The sequence below is a fragment of the Microcaecilia unicolor genome, chromosome 1 (assembly GCF_901765095.1).
Source record: "Microcaecilia unicolor chromosome 1, aMicUni1.1, whole genome shotgun sequence".
Lineage (NCBI taxonomy): Eukaryota > Metazoa > Chordata > Amphibia > Gymnophiona > Siphonopidae > Microcaecilia > Microcaecilia unicolor.
The window spans coordinates 733,013,560-733,033,266 of NC_044031.1; the positions used below are offsets into that span (position 1 = coordinate 733,013,560).

The following is a 19,707-nucleotide window of genomic DNA, read 5'->3' on the forward strand; positions in this document are numbered from 1 at the left end:
ACTGTTAACCCCAGTTATTAATAACTAGGTCTCATTGCATAAAATGAGATCTATGCCAAAATAGTACGAGTTAGTGGTAAAATAACCTGTCTTAATGGCAACGAACAATGATAACTTCTCCACAGTGTGAAGAGCTTGTCTCTGGTAACCAGAGCTGATATTGTGATGTCATAATGCCTCATTCCACCAGTGCCTCATCAGTGACATCACAATGGCTTGATTGCCCTATATTTGGCTCACTTATATTGCATATAGAAGTGGTTTAAATTTCTAGAGACATTTCTGTATTCTTTAATTAAGGGGGGAAGTTATTAACGTGACCTATTAAGACATACTAATAAAACTGGAGTTAACAATAATATAATAACTAGGTCTCACTGCATAAAATGGGACCTGTGCAAAAATAGCATGAGTTAGTGGTAAAATAATGTCTTAACGGTAGCCCATGCTGCTAAAGGGAAAGGAGATGGGATTTGATATACTGCCTTTCTGTGGTTATAGTCAAAGCGGTTTACATATTATATACAGGTACTTATTTTGTACCCCGGGCAATGGAGAGTTAAGTGGTTGCTGAGAGTCGCAAGGAGCTGCAGGGAGAATTGAACCCTACTCCTCCAGTCCCCCTTAAGGGGGAATTCATCAGGCAGCATTAGGGCTTATGTGAGGGTGTTAAAATGGACTTCTTAGTATTTAGCATGTGTTAATTCCCTTAACACATGTTAAGGCCCTAACGCTGCTTGAGGAATTCCCCCCCCCCCCCCCCCCCCACGTCTTAGCTAAGCCATAAGGATAGAGATATTTTTGTTTTAGTCATAATGAGGGCAATTCTTTAAGGAGGACGTCAACATTTAGGCGCCAAGAATGCACGTAAATGACCAGAATACTGGCATATGTGTGCATATATGTGTGTATGCCCATATTCTAGCTATGTGCTATTGTATAACATGGTGGCTTGATGTAATGGCACCTACTTTGAAGGTGGATATACATTTACATAGAAAAATGTAGGCAGATAAAAACCATATGGCCTATCCAGTCTGCCCATCCATGCCATCTACTCTCCCTGTCACTCCCTTAGAGATCCTGGCACACCCCATCCAATGCTACGGAGGGTGAGCTACCCTCACATCAGGGGTGCTTTGAGGGCACCAGTGACCTGGGCGCAATGCTCTGAGGGAGTGATGCCGGTGCACCTTGGCCTCCCTTCTTAGGGTTACCATATGGCTCCAGAAAAAGGAGGACACATTGATCCATTCCGGGTTTTGCTTCCAATGAAAGCAATAGAAGTAAAACCCAGACTGGCTCAATCTGTCCTCCTTTTTCTGGAGCCATATGGTAACCCTATCCCTTCTCAACAATCCATATTGGTGCCTCTCAGCACCGAAGACAAATCCTTCTTCTTTTGGGGGGGGGGGGGGGGGAGGGAGAAAATCAGAGAATGCTCAATCCCGACAGTCTCTATCAACATTTGACATCAAGGGAAAGGGAAATGAGACTTGATATGCTGCCTTTCTGAGGTTTTTGCAACTACATTCAAAGTGGTTTACATATATTCAGGTACTTATTTTGTACCAGGGGCAATGGAGGGTTAAGCAACTTGCCCAGAGTCACAAGGAGCTGCAGTGGGAATCGAACTCAGTTCCCCAGGATCAAAGTCCACTGCACTAACCACTAGGCTACTCCTAGTGGTTAGTGCTACTCCTCCGCAGGTCGACTCCCTCTCTCCAGTGTCCGAGGCAGCTCCGAAAGTCACTGAGACATCGAGGGACTAGACTTCTCCATGCCAAACATTTGTGCACAGCCTGAGTGGGACATAACAGTTAGGCTTGTAAATTATAGAATACTATAATTCTCGTGTGGTTTTCATCAATCTAGGCCTGAGCAATTATACCAGCTCTCTGGCTGGTATAAATGCTCATGCCTTAAATATAGCTATGTATTTGACCTGTTTTGTTTTTTTTTTGTTACATTTGTACCCCGCACTTTCCCACTCATAGCAGGTTCAATGCGGCTTACATATTATATACAGGTACTTATTTGTACCTGGGGCAATGGAGGGTTAAGTGACTTGCCCAGAGTCACAAGGAGCTGCCTGTGCCTGCAGTGGGAATCGAACCCAGTTCCCCAGGACCAAAGTCCACCACCCTAACCACTAGGATACTCCTCCACTAGCAACATTCCATGTAGAAGTCGGCCCTTGCAGATCACCAATGTGGCCGCGCAGGCTTCTACATGGAATGTTGCTAATGGAATAGCAACATTCCATGTAGAATCTCCAATAGTAGCAACATTCCATGTAGAATCTCCAATAGTATCTATTTTATTTTTGTTACATTTGTACCCCGCGCTTTCCCACTCATGGCAGGCTCAATGCGGCTTACATGGGGCAATGGAGGGTTAAGTGACTTGCCCAGAGTCACAAGGAGCTGCCTGTGCCTGAAGTGGGAATCCAACTCAGTTCCTCAGTTCCCAGGACCAAAGTCCACCACCCTAACCACTAGGCCACTCCTCCACTCCTGTTAGGCTAGTGGGGACATATAGAATAGGTTGCAAATAGGCACCTAAATGTAGGTGTAACTGTTATAGAATTACCCCCAGTATGCTATACTGGATTAGGTTACTTGCCCTCATTTATTGTAAGTTTACTCATTTACTTGCTATTATATATCAAATGTTTTACTCTTTGTTTTTAAAGCATTTGTTGAACTGTTGCATAACAAATACATTTGGAAAGGATTGGATTGTAAACTGCTTCAGTTGCTTAGTGGAAGCTCCAGGTGTCATTTATATTATTAACATTTGTATAGCGCTACCAGACGCACGCAGCGCTGAACACCTGACACAGAGAGACAGTCCCTGCTCGATAGAGCTTACAATCTAAAAATACAGACAGACAAGACAATTAAGGGCGAGGAAAGTACTGGATGAGAAGGAACAAGGATAGGGGAATTGAGTAGTGGTTAGGAGCCAAAAGCAGTGGTGAAAAGGTGGGTTTTCAGCATAGATTTGAAAACAGGTAGAGATGGAGCTAGGAGTACAGGCTCAGGAAGTCCATTCCAGGCATAAGGTGCCGCAAGGGAAAAGGAACGAAGCCTGGAATTAGCAGTGGAGGAGAAGGGGGGCGACAAGAGATAGTTGTCCAGCGAGCGGAGATTATGGGGAGGAATGTAGGGAGAGAGGAGAGGTAACGGGGGCTGCAGAATGGATGCATTTAAAGGTCAGTAAGAAAAGTTTGAACTGTACACGGAAGCGGACAGGGAGCCAGTGAAGTGACTTGAGGAGTGGGCTAGTGTGGGTGAAACGATTTTGGCGGAAAATAAGTCGTGCCGCAGAATTTTGGACAGACTGGAGAGGAGAGAGATGGCTGAGCGGAAGACCAGTGAGAAGCAAATTCCAATAATCCAAGCAAGAGGTGACAAGGGTTTGGATAAGGATTCTGGTAGCGTATTCAGAGAGGAAGGGGTGAATTTTGCTAATGTTGTAGACAAAGAAGCAACAGGTTTTGGCCGTCTGCTGGATGTTAGCGGAAAAGGAGAGGGAGGAATCAAAGATGACTCCTAGGTTGCGAGCAGATGAGACAGGGAGGATGAGGGTACCATCTACTGAAATAGAGAATGGGGGGAGGGGCGAGGTGGGCTTGGGGGGAAAGACAGTAAGCTCCGTTTTGGCCATGTTCAGTTTTAGGTGGCGGTGTGACATCCAGGCAGCTATGTCGTAAGCTTATTACTGTTTGATCCACTGTATTAGGGGTCAGAATTGAATATGTGGGGCTGATGGCATGACTCAAGCCTCAACTTTCCTAGAATGTGAGGAAAAGTAAAAGGCAGCTTAGTCACACGTTGCCCTGGACTCTACAGGATGCAGAGAGATGAAGCAAGGGCTAGTTGAATTGTATCACTTTTTGTAATTCATTTCTTCCAGACGAGTCAGCAAGAAATTGAAAAGCTGAAGATACAGTATCGTAATCAAGTGAAGGAAGTGCTGCAGGCTAAACGCAAATACCAGGAGTCCAGTAAAGGTGGGAACTAAAACCTGAATGTAAGGTTACCCAGTAGAGGGTTGTAGTCCCTGGTAGCTTGTTTTGTTGGGGGGGGGGGGGTTGTTTGTTTTTATTTTCCCGGTGGAGAAATCATAAGGGGGAAATGCTTTTGCCAAATCTCCAGATTAAACACAGCATAGAATCAAGTAGTAGTGACATCATCACTTCCATAACAGAGTGTTCCTTCTTTTCCAGGCCCTGAATTTTGCTCTTTTGAAGTTAGTGCTTTATTTTCTAGCTACACAAACAAATGAACAGTGTGTCATAAGGGGATCCAGTCATCTGTTTTTGCAGTATTTATTCAGATGTGTGGCTGCTGCTTTCTTCAAACACACATCGGGGCTCCAAGAACACTTTTTCCTCTGCAACACAAATGGATACTCTTTCCCTAATTTCTGTCTCGTTAATTAGCAGGGGAAGAAAATATTCTTGGTTGAGAAGTCCTTCTTCTTCCTGTATGGGAAGTTACTGTTGGGACTGACAGGAAATGTTCTTTGTTGAGAAGTCCTCTTGTCATGAAATGCCTAGCTACCCGCCTGGGGTTACCCTGTGGCCACTTAGAGGGTCTATCCCCAGCACAGCTCAGGTCCACCTGCACCTGCCACTCGTGCTCTACACTAGCACCCTCCTCCTACCGACTGGGTCACAACCGCCCCTGGGTGAGTCTCCCGCTCTCAAACCATCCACAGTGATTTCTAGGTTACTGGGACCACACTCCCAGTGGTCCCACAGTTCCCAGAAAGCACTCACAGACCCAACACACAAACCACCGGGATTCTTTATCACTTCAGACACCAGAGTCAACAAACTAAACAGGTTTATTGTCACACTGGAACAATGAACAAAAAAATGTTCAATCACCAAACAATAACAGGTAACTGAAATATGGATCAATTATAACACTAACTAAACATCTATATACTGTCTAAACAGTACCTGGGAAGGTCATGACATATAATTCACCGAGCCTCAGCAAAAAGATCTGTCTCTCTTTTCTTCCGGGCTAAGACTGAATCAACAGTCAGCTTCTGCTGGGTAATTTCAAACTCCAGGCCAATCAGAGCCCGGAACAGTCAAGTTCCAAATAACAACTGGTTACATCACTACAGGCACTTCCTATTATCTGTGTGCCAACTAAAAGAAAGAGAAGTCAGTGCTCTGTAACAGCTCTGAGCATAAGCATTCACCATCTGCTGGCCAAACAGGAGAAATACACTTCAGACATATTTAAGACAGGAAAATATGCAATACATTTTACAGGCTTAAAACACACTGTTTCTTCACATCCTTCTCCTTCCTGTACAGGAGATTATTGCCTGGTCTGATAGGAAACTAACCATTTTGTGTCACAGAGATGTAAATACACCCTGTGGGAATCTATTATTACAGTGCATTGGTAGCTATGTTTCAGCATTGGCCTAAAATCCTAAAAGAGAATTTATTTATTTGGATTTTTCTTTTTTTTTTTTGCTCACATCTTTTCCAGTAGTAGCTCAAGGTGAGTTGCAATTAGGTGCACTGGGTATTTACTTTTGGTTCAAGTAATTTTTGTTGAATAAAAACATACAGGTCAATATTGAGCCATGATGGGTGGCATTTTTTTTAAACAGCCGCTGCAGCTATTAAAAAAATCTGGATATTCAGCACTGGATCTTCAGTGCCAGTATCCAGAGAGTGGCTGGCGTTGAATATCAGGGTAAGGTGATCGCCATGCTGTCCAGGTAGTGGTAACATTCAGTCTACTATTCGGATAGCTAACGGATAAAGTTTGGATGTGTGCTGTCCTAACTTTATTTGGATAGTTATCTGATTAGGGGACTGAATAGACGGCCCATGGACCATCCTGGCACTGACCAGGCAGTGCTGAAGAGTCTGTAAGGATATTAGCACAACATTCATGTAAAGGGCAAGTCTATAACCTAGGAACATGTCACAGATGTACATGAACTGTGTATGTGCAGGGAGTGCCAGCGTTGGCAGCTGGAGTGGAGGTCGCTGATTTCTTCACTGGTAAGGCAGCACTGGGGACAGTTCCAGGCAGTGGATCTCGGACATCCCCACCAGCAAACATTAAATTAGTAATGTGGTGGGTAGAGTAGAAATATATTGCCCCCCCCCCCCCCCGCAGTCCACCCCTGGGCACCCCCAAAAATTGAATCTTGGCTACATCCCTGATGTGTGCACATACCTGCATAAATGCTATCAGGACACCCTAAGCGCTATTCTGCAAATACCTGCTTAACTTATATAGCATATATTTGCAAGGGGGCTGACACAGGGGCGGAGCATGAGTGGGACAGAAGCAGGGCTCACATGTAATTTTCAGAGTTATGTAAGTTATGCGCATTCCTGCTGCATTTAAGTACCTGCATTTACTCCAGGTCTATGGCTGGTGTAACTGATACTGGGTTACACTAGTATTCTGTAATGGAACTTAGGTGCCTAAATTTCATTCTAGAATAGGTTTCTATCATGCAGCCTTGGGGCATCCATAGTTCCACTGAATATTTATTTATTTATTTATTTGTTGCATTTGTATCCCACATTTTCCCACCTATTTGCAGGCTCAATGTGGCTTACAATGTTCCGTCATGGCAATCGCCATTCCAGAGTAAAAGATACAATTGGTATTTATTTTATTTATTTATTGTGAACATTTATATCCACAATATTCAAAAAAAATTCTACAATCATGAACCGCGAGAGTGCCAGGGTGAACATTTATATCCCACATAATCCCACCATGGCAGGTTCTATGTGGCTTACAATGTTTAGGAAAAGTACAATATAATAATTATGGTGCAAACAGAGTAGAGAGAAGAGGAGGGGAAGAGAGGGGGTCAACAGGGGAGAGGAATGAGGGAATGCAGAAGTTCAGGCAGGAGCGGAGTAAGATCGATCACACAGTCTTTAGAGATTTCTTGAACAGACTGATCGGCTGTCTCTTTTAACGTTGATGGTAGAGCGTTCCAGAAACGGGGGCATGTGAAGCTGAACGAGGAGGCAAAGAGCAGCTTATATCTTAAGTTCCTGCAGTTAGGAAAGTGGACATTGAGATAGGTGCGGGACGACTTCTCGGAATTCCTGGGCGGGAGGTCAGTTAGACTAACCATATAGGCTGGAGCGTCCCCATAGACAATCTGGTGAGCGAGAGCACAGACTTTGAATTCAATACGCTCTATTACATAAAGAACATGGATGACATAATAGAATTAAGCAATCAGGTATAGAGAGATCACATTCGGAATATCAGGTAAGCGGTGATGCGTTACAGTTCCTATGAATATCCCAGTTAGAGGCATGTATCTGGTTAGCAGATCCTGCAGTATTGTACAATAATATATTGTTATACAGTTCCAGAACAATACAAGTCCAGAGCCGAAGCATTTTATAACTCATCAAATACGTTCACAGAGAATGAAGTGCAAACTTTTATAATATGCAATTTGGCCACCTCAGATTTCCTCACAATTTTATCTTCTTGTTACATGCAAAAGAACAAGTTTTGTCCTTTCAACTTGCTCATCAAAATTATACTTTTCTTCGGCATGTCCTTAACAGTTTAGTGTACCTAGAGATGATATATTTATAGGGGACCAGGAAGGAGGGTTCTCATTTTCTGCAAACCAAACTGAAGCACATAATGAAACAGAGGGAAGTTGGTACGTTTTAAGTTCTGTCTCAACAGTTCTCCTTTTTTTACAGATAAGGATCGTGAAAAAGCAAAAGAGAAGTACGTGAGGTCTACGTGGAAGCTGCATGCTTTACACAACCAGTACGTGCTGGCAGTCAAGGCAGCTGAAATCCACCATGTTCATCATTACCAGCAGAGCCTGCCCTCTTTACATGGATCTGTGCAAAATCTGAATGAGGAGATGGTTCTAATCCTGTAAGAAAGCGAATTGTCAAAAGTGCAAAAACCACACAAAAAGTCTAACTGTTGCACTGGCGCCTTCGCCTTTAGTAAACATGACTTAAATCTGCGTGAGGACCTCCGGCAACTTATGAGCCAGCATTCAAATTGGCATTTGTATGTTGCTAGGGCAGAACGAGGGTGTTTTGCCCAGTATGGATAGTCGTGACAATCCGTTGCTGTCCAAACCAAAACCATATACCTATACATATATTCAGAGCTGCCACCTCTCCATGTAGTGGTGTGAGATATGCTGTAGCTGGCCTAAACTAAGTGAATACGGGCAGTGGTGGTGATACATTACATGTACACAGAGTAGTTTAAATGCAGGCTTTGTCACAGCACTGCTCAATTAGACACCTTTATTTTTCGGATCTGTTGATAATGTGAGTCACTGAGAGTGTTTCAGGTCTTCCTGTTCTCAGGCTGACCCGGAGCTTGAGATGCATGTAGAAGCAGTGTTCACACATCCCTAAAGGGGAGGGGGGAGGAAGTCCCAGTTATTGCTTAGTGCTGACACCTAATGGCCACGTTTTAGGTCTCATGATTATAGGGTTCTGGAGGAAGGGGGGAGAATTACTGCATGGCCCTGTGCTGAGGTACTTGCATCAGTGACTGGGCTAAAGTAAGTTGGGAGTGGATATAAAGTGAGGGAAAATCCCAAGGTGGTTACAAAAAATAGGCTCATGGTGCCAGATCCCAGCCCCAGTTCTGACTGAGGAGGAAGCTATCACGTCACAGGCTTGCAAGCTCATTTTCAGAGGGAAACTCGTTTTTGGGGGGGGGGGGGGAGGAGGGGGGAGTTTTCCATTGGGAAATCCAACTGGCGAGGTCCGCAGGACCAAAAGGACCTATAGACTTTGTATCTGCTTTCTGTGTGGGTCAGATGCACATGAAAATGTACTTTCAGTCCCCTGACCCTTCCTCTGCCCGTGGATGGGCCCCTTTTCCCTGTGGTTTGTTTCACAGCCCAAGTTCCTTTAGCCACTATAAGGGGTCCCTTTTACTAAAGCTTGTTGTGCATTAAATGCTGAGCATCCTATTTATACCTGTGGGCCACATGACACTCAGCACATGTTAATGTCCGTTAGCACATGCTAAGCTTTAATAAAAGGGTCCCCAGGGGAGGGCAATTTTCTAAAATCCGCTTTATGCAGGTAACTATGTGTTTACCCACGTAAAACGCTTTTCAAATTGCATTCGTACGAAACTGCAGTAAGCACTAACACGTGCTTACCGCAGCATAGAGTGGCATACACATATTCACCCGATGGAAAAACCAAGGAGTTACGTACCTACTACCAATACTTACCGAAGATGGGAGATTACAGCCACAAATGCAACTACAAGGAATGAAACTTGTCGGACCCAAGGATCAGTTCCATTATTGGCAAATAAAGCATTATGTGAGCAGCCTGCCTTGGGAGGCACTCGCAGAGGACATTCAGGAAGAACTACCAACAGCTTTATCTTTGAACGCACAACAAAAAGTACCATTACTGTATCACCACAGACGTATAAAAGACACCAAATTAGAATTGGACTATGCGAAATATGCTAGAGACTGGAGCAAGGATTTAGCAACGTACATACCCCCGAGTACTTTTAAGGAATATGTAGTGTCGCTGAGACAGGTAAATAACTGGGCTGCACATTGGGAGACCCAGTATCGGTTCGCTGTGAGGTTGTATGTTCCACCCCGGAGGGCATTCCATATGGGTCTGTCTCCCGATGGGGCCTGCCCTAAATGTGGAGGGGATGGAGCAAACCTAGGACACATGTTCTGGAGATGCCCAAAAGTTGTACATTTCTGGACTAGCCTAATTGGGCAAGTAGAAAGAATGTGGAAGGCAAGATGGATATACTCACCTTTGCTTTTATTTGGCAGACCGGAACTCAGCAAACCAAGACCCAAAGGCTATACGGCTTTTGTGAAAAGAGCCATCATGCTGGCGAAGAAAACAATTCTAATAGACTGGCTGGAGACACGAGGACCATCGCTTCAAACATGGAGAATACAGATGATATCTCTATTGAGAATGGAGAGACTAATCTGCAAAGAAAAACCTAGCAAAGAGCTCGATCTATATATAGCGAGATGGAGCCCATTTCTAGATACTTTGCCTTCTAGAACAAGAAGCCACTTATTGAATGTATAATTTTGTGCTTTGTTGATAGTTGTTATGAAAGTTAACCGTTAGAACGGGGTGGGGGGGGGGGAGGTAGAAGGGCTAGAGGGACGGGAAGAAAGGGAAGGGAGGGGGTAGAGTAGGAAGGATAGGGTAGGGAAGTTCATAATGATGGAAGCTGTTACATTATAAAGATTGTATTGTTTACTACCATCAATAAAAATGATTTAAATATAGAGTGGCATACAGCTGGGAGCACTGAGGCATCCCGTGGCGCTACCCATGGCGCAGAGGGTGTGTCTGGGGCAAAGAGTGCCATGTTCTGCACTAATCGGTTAACACTGCTATATTGCCACATGCTAACCGATTAGCGCTTGCTTAGTGCGTGAGCCCTTACCGCCTACGTAATGGGTGGTGGTAAGGGCTCACGCACTAATCTGTTTTAATAGCCACATGCTAATAGCAAAATTAGCGCATGGCTATTAATACCAACAATAGGAATGTCAGCCATTTTACCCCAGCGGTAAAAATGGCCTTAGCTTGTGGAATGATCCAAGTAAAGACGCGTTAAGACCACTTTTTTACCAGTTTGGTAAAAGGGCCCTTATATTTATTACCCCTCCTTTTCATATTCTTTCAGTGATGCATTTACTCTACCGGCTTTCTGTCTGCAGGAAAGACATCTTGCTGGAATATTTTGAAAAAACCAGTTTGGTGGAAGAAGAAATCCAGTCAGTGCACCAGGAAATCGCCCAGGCCATAAGCATCATTAACCACACCACAGAATATGAGAGCTTCATCCAGAACAACAGGTAACAGTGCTGACCTTTAACCCCAGCTTGCATTAATATCAGTCATTTTAAAGACATATTCCACCCTTTCAGTTAACAAAATAGTATAGAGTGGATCACAATAAAAATTAAAATTTACAAGCATTTAGTTAAAACAATAGAAAAAATTAAAATAATGGAATTACATATGCAATAAAACTTTCCACTGTCCTCTGTAAATTGTATTGTAAAGACACTGAGGTATTATAGAGTCTGCCATTTTGAAACAAACTACGGTGTGGTGACCAGATTAAGAAGGTGGGGGGGGGGGGGGTCCTTTTCCTCTTTATCCTTTCTTTTTCATTGTTGTTGGGTTGGGACTCGGGGAGGGAGGGAGGGTAAAGATTATAAAATATTAATAGAATTAGAGGTGAGAATTTGCTCCTCACTGCTTTACACTTAAGGTCAGTGGCGTACCAAGGGGGGGCGGTGGGGGCGGTCCGCCCCGGGTGCACGCCGCTGGGAGGGTGCCACGCGCCTGTCGGCTCTTCGTTTTCATGCTCCCTTTGCCCCGGAACAGGTTACTTCCTGTTCCGGGGCAGAGGGAGCATGAAAACGAAGAGCCGGCAGGCGCGCGGCACCCCCCCCCCCCAGCGGCGTGCACCGGGGGGGGGCGCGCTGTTCCTGGGGGGCGCTGCACCCGGGGGGCGGGGCGAATCGGCGATCCGCCCCGGGTGTCAGCCCCCCTAGGAACGCCACTGCTTAAGGTACATGTGTAGCTGTTTCTATTTAGGTTCTTGTTGTATGTTTGGCGTTAAATTTGTGACTATGTAAATAAAGACCTCTAAAAATTAATTAATTTAAAACAAAACAATCTTCCTGCCAACAGTAAACAAAAATCTCATCCTCAGACTACACCAACCCCTCGGTTTATTTATTTATTACATTTGTACCCCGCGCTTTCCCACACAAAGCAGGTTCAATGCGGCTTACATAGAGGCTCATTTTCAAAGCACTTAGCCTCCCAAAGTTCCATAGAAACCTATGGAACTTAGCCTCCCAAACTGCTTTGAAAATATGCCTCACTGTAACTAGAAATACAGAGTCTTAAAGGAGAAATATTACAAGCTGAATAAACATAATGATAGTGAAGTTTTAGAATAAGTGAATTGGATATGGGAAGGTAAACAAGATAGGATAGGATAACTGTAGGTTCTGAAAAGCCAAGTCTTGAGGAACTGTCAGAATACAAGATAGTCCTGGTGAAGCAGAAGACCTGAGATAAAATCCTATTGATTGATTGATTGGGATTTATTAACCACCTTTATGAAGATTCACCCAAGGCAGTGTACAGCAGGTACAGTTTAACATAAAACTTACAATTTTGTTAACAGCATAACAATAGTAAAATGACCAAGAATAAACATAAATACAATAAATGAGGTCAACTTGAAAACAATAAATTGAAACCTAATAATAGAATTACCATGAAACAGTATCAGAAATACACTCATTTTACAGCACTGGAATTCAAATACTCAGAGATATAAAACAATGTTAGCATAATACTAATCATACACTTAATAAGCATGCGTTAGAACATTCAACCAACAGAGAAATGATGTTAATGGTTTTCTACAATACGGCTTACCATATAACTGAGGGACCAAGTGCAGATATATGATGGCAACAAGATGTGTGGTACAGAGTCAGTTGGGTTGATTAGATGGTTATTAGATATTTATTGACTTTAAGCACATTACTTTCTCTCCCACTGTGTCACGGACCCATTTGAACTGTAAACTCTTTTGGGAAGGGACTGACTGTACCTGTATTTAATTTGCTGTAAAGTATAAGAGCCAAATTTTCAAAATGATTTGGGGGGGGGGGGGGTGTTAAACCCAATGGAAATGACTCCTCCCTGCACACAGTCAAGGAAATTGCTCAATATTGGGGATTCTCAAACACCCACAGAGCTGGCTCTAGGCTTTAGAGTGTTCTCTAAATGCTGAAATGGGGGCAGTGTTCACACTGTCTGTATTGGATCAAAGATCACAAGTACATTTCACCTGTGAACTTTGAACTGATTCTCAAAGCAGGAGGGCCTGTGAAATTTCACTTTCATACTTGTCGTGTGTACAAGCTACATGCCGTACTTGCACCTGCATTTTTGTGCAGGTAGAATTTTGCTTAAAGAGAATTCGGGAAAATCTGAAAATGTCATTTACATGTAACTTTTCCTTCCCAGTCTAAACTCGCCCCAGGAATGCCCGCTCTTAGTGCAGTCAAGAGATAAGGACAGTATACAGACAGCCAATCAGTGTGCGTAAGAGCGTCATTTTAGAAAGAGCTGCAAATCAGAATTGACTTGTCCATGTCTGCTAGTATTTTCAAACAGGATCTGCCAACATAGAATTGGCTCTAAAATATATGGTGAAGTAGATATTTATTCGCTAATTTAGTGCAGCAGGAGCATCCGTTATAGGAGCATAAATGTCTAAAATATCAACAGGTCAAAATAGGCACATAAAAATGTATGTGCTGGCATATAAAACTTTATGTGCCGGAATATAAACTTGTATGTTAGCCACTTAGAAACGTTCATAAGCACATAAGCACCACCATACTGGGAAAAGACCAAGGGTCCATCAAGACCAGCATCCTGTCTCTGACAGTGGCCAATCCAGGCTTCAAAAACCTGGCAACCCCCCCCCCCCCCCCCCCCCCCCCAAAAAAAAAATAATTTTTTTCCCTTTTTTATTGTTTATAATGTTCAATGGACTTTTCCTTCAGGAATCTGTCCAAACCCCCCTTAAACTCCGTAAGGCCAGCTGCTGTCACTACATTCTCCAGCAACAAGTTCCAGAGTCCAACTACACGCTGAGTAAAGAAAATCTTTCTCCTATTTGTTTTAAATCTACCATATTCTAGCTTCATCTTGTGTCCCCTGGTTCTATTATTGTTTGAAAGTGTAAACAAACGCTTCACATCTGTCCGCTCTACTCCGCTCATTATCTTGTAGACTTCTATCATATCACCCCTCAGCTGCCTTTTCTCCGTTTATTTTTTCCAAGGCTGTCATAGAGCCTTGCCAGTTTAGCTTTCAGGGGGACATGAACCACAGAGGATTAAGGGGGACCTCCCCTAACTCCTCCAGGGGAGCGCGGCATTCTGAAACCTAGATGTACTGAGTAGCAGGTGTAAATCTCAACATTGGTCTCTTTGGATACAGATGTACATCCTCCTTCTGAAATGGGGAGTATATGTTTATTTTTTGGCCCAGCCCAGAACACACCCCCTTCTCAGATGCACATGTTTCAGTTTTAGATGTGTATATCCTGGCTTTGTAAAATCAGTATTTAGAGGTTTAGGGGTGAATTCTGTAAAAACAATTACTTAGGCGCAGTTTATAGAATAGCACTTAAGCGAAAATGTGGTGCAAATGCCCCCGCCTAAATTTACACGTGGAACCCCCTTATTCTATAATTGTGTGCGTAACTCGAATCCACACCCACACTCAGCCCTGAAACCTTCATGACCCTCCCATTTCCGCGTCCCCTTTTCTGGGAGCGTGTAAAATTTTGGCATGGATCACACTCTTAAATTTACGCGAGTACATGTGAATTGATTTCAGTTAGTGCCAATAATTGTTAAAAAGTCAATTATTGACACTAAATGGCTTTTTTTTTTCAATTAAATTGCGCACGCAATTTTTGATGACTTTTATAGAATTAGGGGGTTAATGCAATATAAACATCTAAAACCTAAATAGCGCTTCCCAAGATAAGCACCGAAACATTTTTCTCTCACATAAATCCCTTTGAAAATTGACCTGAAGAGAATTAGCTAACCACTAGCTAGGCTACTCCTCCTGAAAGAGTCAGATTTAACATATTAATTCTCAAAAATACTGTCCCATATATTCAGCTGAATTACACCAGCTTTAGATCAACTCTTTCAAAAGAATTGTTTGAAACTCCACTTCTATACAATTTCTGGATCTACAAACTTAAAACGTGACAAAAGGAAAAATGTCTAGCGACTTAACTTTCAAAAGGCGGAGTGCTGTTCAACTGTAATTAAGTTACACAATACCATCAGTTACATGCCCCTGCTACATTTACACAACCACAGTTTTATTTGTTTATTTATTTCATTTATAGCCCACATTATCCCAATAGATCAGATTCAGTGTGGTTAACAACTTATTGTGGAGGAGTGGCCTAGCGGTTAGGGTGGTGGACTTTGGTCCTGGGGAACTCACAGAAGCAGAAGCCTGCGCGGCCACATTGGTGATCTGCAAGGGCCGACTTCTACATGGAATGTTGCTAGTGGAATAGCAACATTCCATGTAGAATCTCAAATAGTAGCAACAGTGGAGGAGTGGCCTAGTGGTTAGGGTGGTGGACTTTGCTCCTGGGGAACTGAGTTTGATTCCCACTTCAGGCACAGGCAGTTCCTTGTGACTCTGGGCAAGTCACTTAACCCTCCATTGCCCTATGTAAGCCGCATTGAGCCTGCCATGAGTGGGAGAGTGCGGGGTACAAAAGCAACAAAAATAAAATAGATACTATTGGAGATTCTACATGGAATGTTGCTACTATTGGAGATTCTACATGAAATGTTGCTAGTGGAATAGCAACATTCCATGTAGAATCTCAAATAGTAGCAACAGTGGAGCAGTGGCCTAGTGGTTAGGGTGGTGGACTTTGGTCCTGAGGAACTGACTTCAATTCCCACTTCAGGCACAGGCAGCTCCTTGTGACTCTGGGCAAGTCACTTAACCCTCCATTGCCCCAGGTACAAATAAGTACCTGTATACAATATGTAAGCTACATTGAGCCTGCCATGAGTGGGAAAGCGCGGGGTACAAATGTAACATAAATAAAATAAAATTGTGATTAACAGTACAAAAAGTGATGCTGGATAGTGTACATTAAGTAGTAACAAAGTAAATGAGGATTGAGTATTACAATATGTGATAGAAAATGAATGCTAGATGCAAAAAGGTAACAATTTACAGTCATCCATGTATAATAGCAATTAGAGTGAAACTGAGAAACTGAATAATTGTACAGTTAGGGGGTTGAATTGATTGTGATCATCCGTGAGAAATTGCTTAAACAGAGATGCTTTAAGGTATTTCTGGAATATCAAATAATTAGGTTCCCATCTGATGAATTTCGGGAGGGAATTCCACCATTTGGTAAAGAGGAAAGAAAATTGTGGCACGTAGATTGACTTGTAGATCACATTTTTGCAACTGGGATAGTGGAGGGTTAGATAATCTCTTTATAGTGGGAAGAGTGTTGCGAAGGGGGAGATCAATTAAAGGTTGCATATAATCAGGGGTTAAGTCATATAGAGTTTTGAAAACAAATGTACATACTTTGAATGTTATTCTGGGTTTGATTGAGAGCCAGTGTAACTTTATAAGCAAAGGGGCTTGCACTTTTGAATCTCGTATCCTAGTAGACTAATCTGGCTGCTGTTTTGAGCTGTCTGCATTTTTTTCAAAGAAGATTCCTTACAGCCAGTATAAATGGCATCACAATAACCAAAGTGTGATAATATTAATGCTTGTACTAAGGTTCTAAACATATCATTAGGGAAGAGATGCCTAATTTTTTTTAGTTTTCACATTGCTTTAAAGGTTTTTCTGATGACTGCTTGGACTTGGATGTTGAATAATATCTAGAAACTAGTAAAACATGCCCGTTTCTTGCGGCAATGAAACGGGCGCTAGCACGGTTTCCTTCCGGACCTCCCCCCCCCCCCACTCACCCCGTCGGCGTTCGTCCGCCATTGTTGCGGACCTCGGCACGCCACCTTCAATCTGCTGACATTGCTCCGCCCTCGACGTCATCCTTAAAATCGAGCGTGGTACCGGAAGATTGGAGGGTGGCCAATGTAACGCCCATTTTTAAAAAAGGCTCCAGGGGAGATCCGGGAAATATAGACCGGTGAGTCTGACGTCGGTGACTGGGAAAATGGTAGAGGCTATTATTAAAAACAAAATTACAGAGCACATCCGAGGACATGGATTACTGAGACCAAGTCAGCATGGCTTTGTGTGGGGAAATCTTGCCTGACCAATTTACTTCAATTCTTTGAAGGAGTGAACAAACATGTGGACAAAGGGGAGTCGGTTGATATTGTGTATCTGGATTTTCAAAAGGCGTTTGACAAGGTACCTCATGAAAGGCTACAGAGGAAATTGGAGGGTCATGGGATAGGAGGAAATGTCCTATTGTGGATTAAAAACTGGTTGAAGGATAGGAAACAGAGAGTGGGGTTAAATGGGCAGTATTCACAATGGAGAAGGGTAGTTAGTGGGGTTCCTCAGGGGTCCGTGCTAGGACCGCTGCTTTTTAATATATTTATAAATGATTTAGAGATGGGAGTAACTAGCGAGGTAATTAAATTTGCTGATGACACAAAGTTATTCAAAGTCGTTAAATCACGACAGGATTGTGAAAAATTACAAGAGGACCTTACGAGACTGGGAGACTGGGCGGCTAAATGGCAGATGATGTTTAATGTGAGCAAGTGCAAGGTGATGCATGTGGGAAAAAAGAACCCGAATTATAGCTACGTCAGGCAAGGTTCCACGTTAGGAGTTATGGACCAAGAAAGGGATCTGGGTGTCGTCGTCGATAATACACTGAAACCTTCTGCTCACTGTGCTGCTGTGGCTAGGAAAGCGAATAGAATGTTGGGTATTATTAGGAAAGGTATGGAAAACAAGTGTGAGGATGTTATAATGCCGTTATATCGCTCCATGGTGCGACCGCACCTTAAGTATTGTGTTCAATTCTGGTTGCCGCATCTCAAGAAAGATATAGTAGAATTGGAAAAGTTGCAGCGAAGGGCGACTAAAATGATAGCGGGGATGGGACGACTTCCCTATGAAGAAAGACTAAGGAGGCTAGGGCTATACAGCTTGGAGAAGAGACGGCTGAGGGGAGACATGATAGAGGTATATAAAATAATGAGTGGAGTGGAACAGGTGGATGTGAAGCGTCTGTTCACGCTTTCCAAAAATACTAGGACTAGGGGGCATGCGATGAAACTACAGTGTAGTAAATTTAAAACAAATCGGAGAAAAGTTTTCTTCACCCAACGTGTAATTAAACTCTGGAATTCGTTGCCGGAGAAAGTGGTGAAGGCGGTTAGCTTAGCAGAGTTTAAAAAGGGGTTGGACGGTTTCCTAAAGGACAAGTCCATAAACCGCTACTAAACGGACTTGGAAAAATCCAAAATTCCAGGAATAACATGTATAGAATGTTTGTACGTTTGGGAAGCTTGCCAGGTGCCCTTGGCCTAGATTGGCCGCTGTCGTGGACAGGATGCTGGGCTCGATGGACCCTTGGTCTTTTCCCAGAATGGCATTACTTATGTACTTATGTACTTATGACGCGAGGGCGGAGCCCCAACACAGTGTTTTCGGTGGCTTCACCACCACGAAGGCTTCGAACCGGAAGGAAGTGCCCAGAGGACCTGACAGTGACGTCAGTGTCCTCAGAACGTTGAGGGTGAGTTTTATTATATAGGATCAGTTATACCAAGTATCTTTAGTTGGGGCTCCAATGGATAAGTTACATTATCAACTGTGAAGTTTTAACAATTTAAGCCAGTTCTATATATGGTATGGTGTACAGCGCTGCGTATGCCTTGTAGCGCTATATAAATGATAAGTAGTAGTAGTAGTGTGATTGTGGATGTGTACAAATAATTGTGCTGATGCTGGGTTATGATAGTATAATATAATGGACCAGAATACTGGCATATATACTGCCCAGATGGCATTATAGAGCAGTGACGTAGCCACGGGTGGGCAAGGGCCTATCCCGTTTCAGTTCAGGTATTCAGGTACTCCCAGCAGCAGCAGCACACATGATCAGTGGATCTGGTGGGGATCCGGAAGCCCCATCAATTGAGGAATCTTCTCTGAGTCCCCCCCCCCCCCCCCGAACTGTTTCAAACCTTGAACAGTTGTTGGCATACTTCCAACGCCAACAGCCCCTCACACATGCTTAGTTCGTGTTTGAAACGTGGGGCAGTCGGTGGAGAACGTCCAGCTGCTGACACTGACGGCCCCTGCGCATGCTCCCCACGAAGAGCTGTTGGGGTCGGTGGCAGGTCGTGCACCTCTGACTGCCCTGGGTTTGAAAGAGTTTGGGGGCTCCAGAAAGGACTCTTCAGCTGGCAGGGCTTTGGGATCCTCAACGCCAAGGTTTTTTTTAAGGCCTTTTGCATAATGTTGCATCACAGCAAGGCATTGGTACAATATCTGCATAAGCTTTCACATGAAGAGCGCTTGACGCAAAGTTTTCAACTGCAAAGCATACTTTTGCGCAATGACTTTACAAAATTGCACTTTGCACTAAATATAGCATAAGACACCTATATTTTGGTGGTTTTGACTATTTCTAGGTGTTTTGTGCTATTTTTCCCATGAGATGCAAGTCACTTCACACTTTACTACGTAGCCTCGTGGTAGAAGCTGGTACATGTGGCAGGCAAGTGGGGAACTGGCTGGAAGGGAGATGAGGTGGCTAGGTGGGTAAGTAGGGTGAACTGGCTAGAATGAAGCTGATGCAAACTGATGGGGTAAGGAGCTATCTGGAAGGGAGCTGATATGGGCCCCAAGACAAGAACGCCAAAGTACACATTAGCGCAGAGAGCCACAACCCCTTGAGTCAGTCCTGATCAAGCGATTCATCAAGAGGGCAGGGGTAGGATGTCTTGTCGGTCGGTCAGTCGGTCCACCTTAAAGGCAAAGATGTTAACTTCATTTACGACAGACCAGTCAGAGCTGGTAATTTTAAACGTGACAGACTTTTTCTTTGTTTG

General features: G+C 43.6%; 1 protein-coding gene across 2 annotated transcripts in view; it reads left to right on the plus strand.

The window, feature by feature from the left end:
• FES (FES proto-oncogene, tyrosine kinase) overlaps positions 1–19,707 on the plus strand; it is a 172,552-nt gene that overhangs the window by 55,788 nt on the left and 97,057 nt on the right. For both annotated transcript variants that reach the window (XM_030189652.1, XM_030189653.1), the window contains 3 exons: positions 3,922–4,018; positions 7,745–7,928; positions 10,756–10,893. In XM_030189652.1, the coding sequence (XP_030045512.1) occupies positions 3,922–4,018; positions 7,745–7,928; positions 10,756–10,893 (419 nt within the window). The remainder of the gene's footprint in view (positions 1–3,921; positions 4,019–7,744; positions 7,929–10,755; positions 10,894–19,707) is intronic.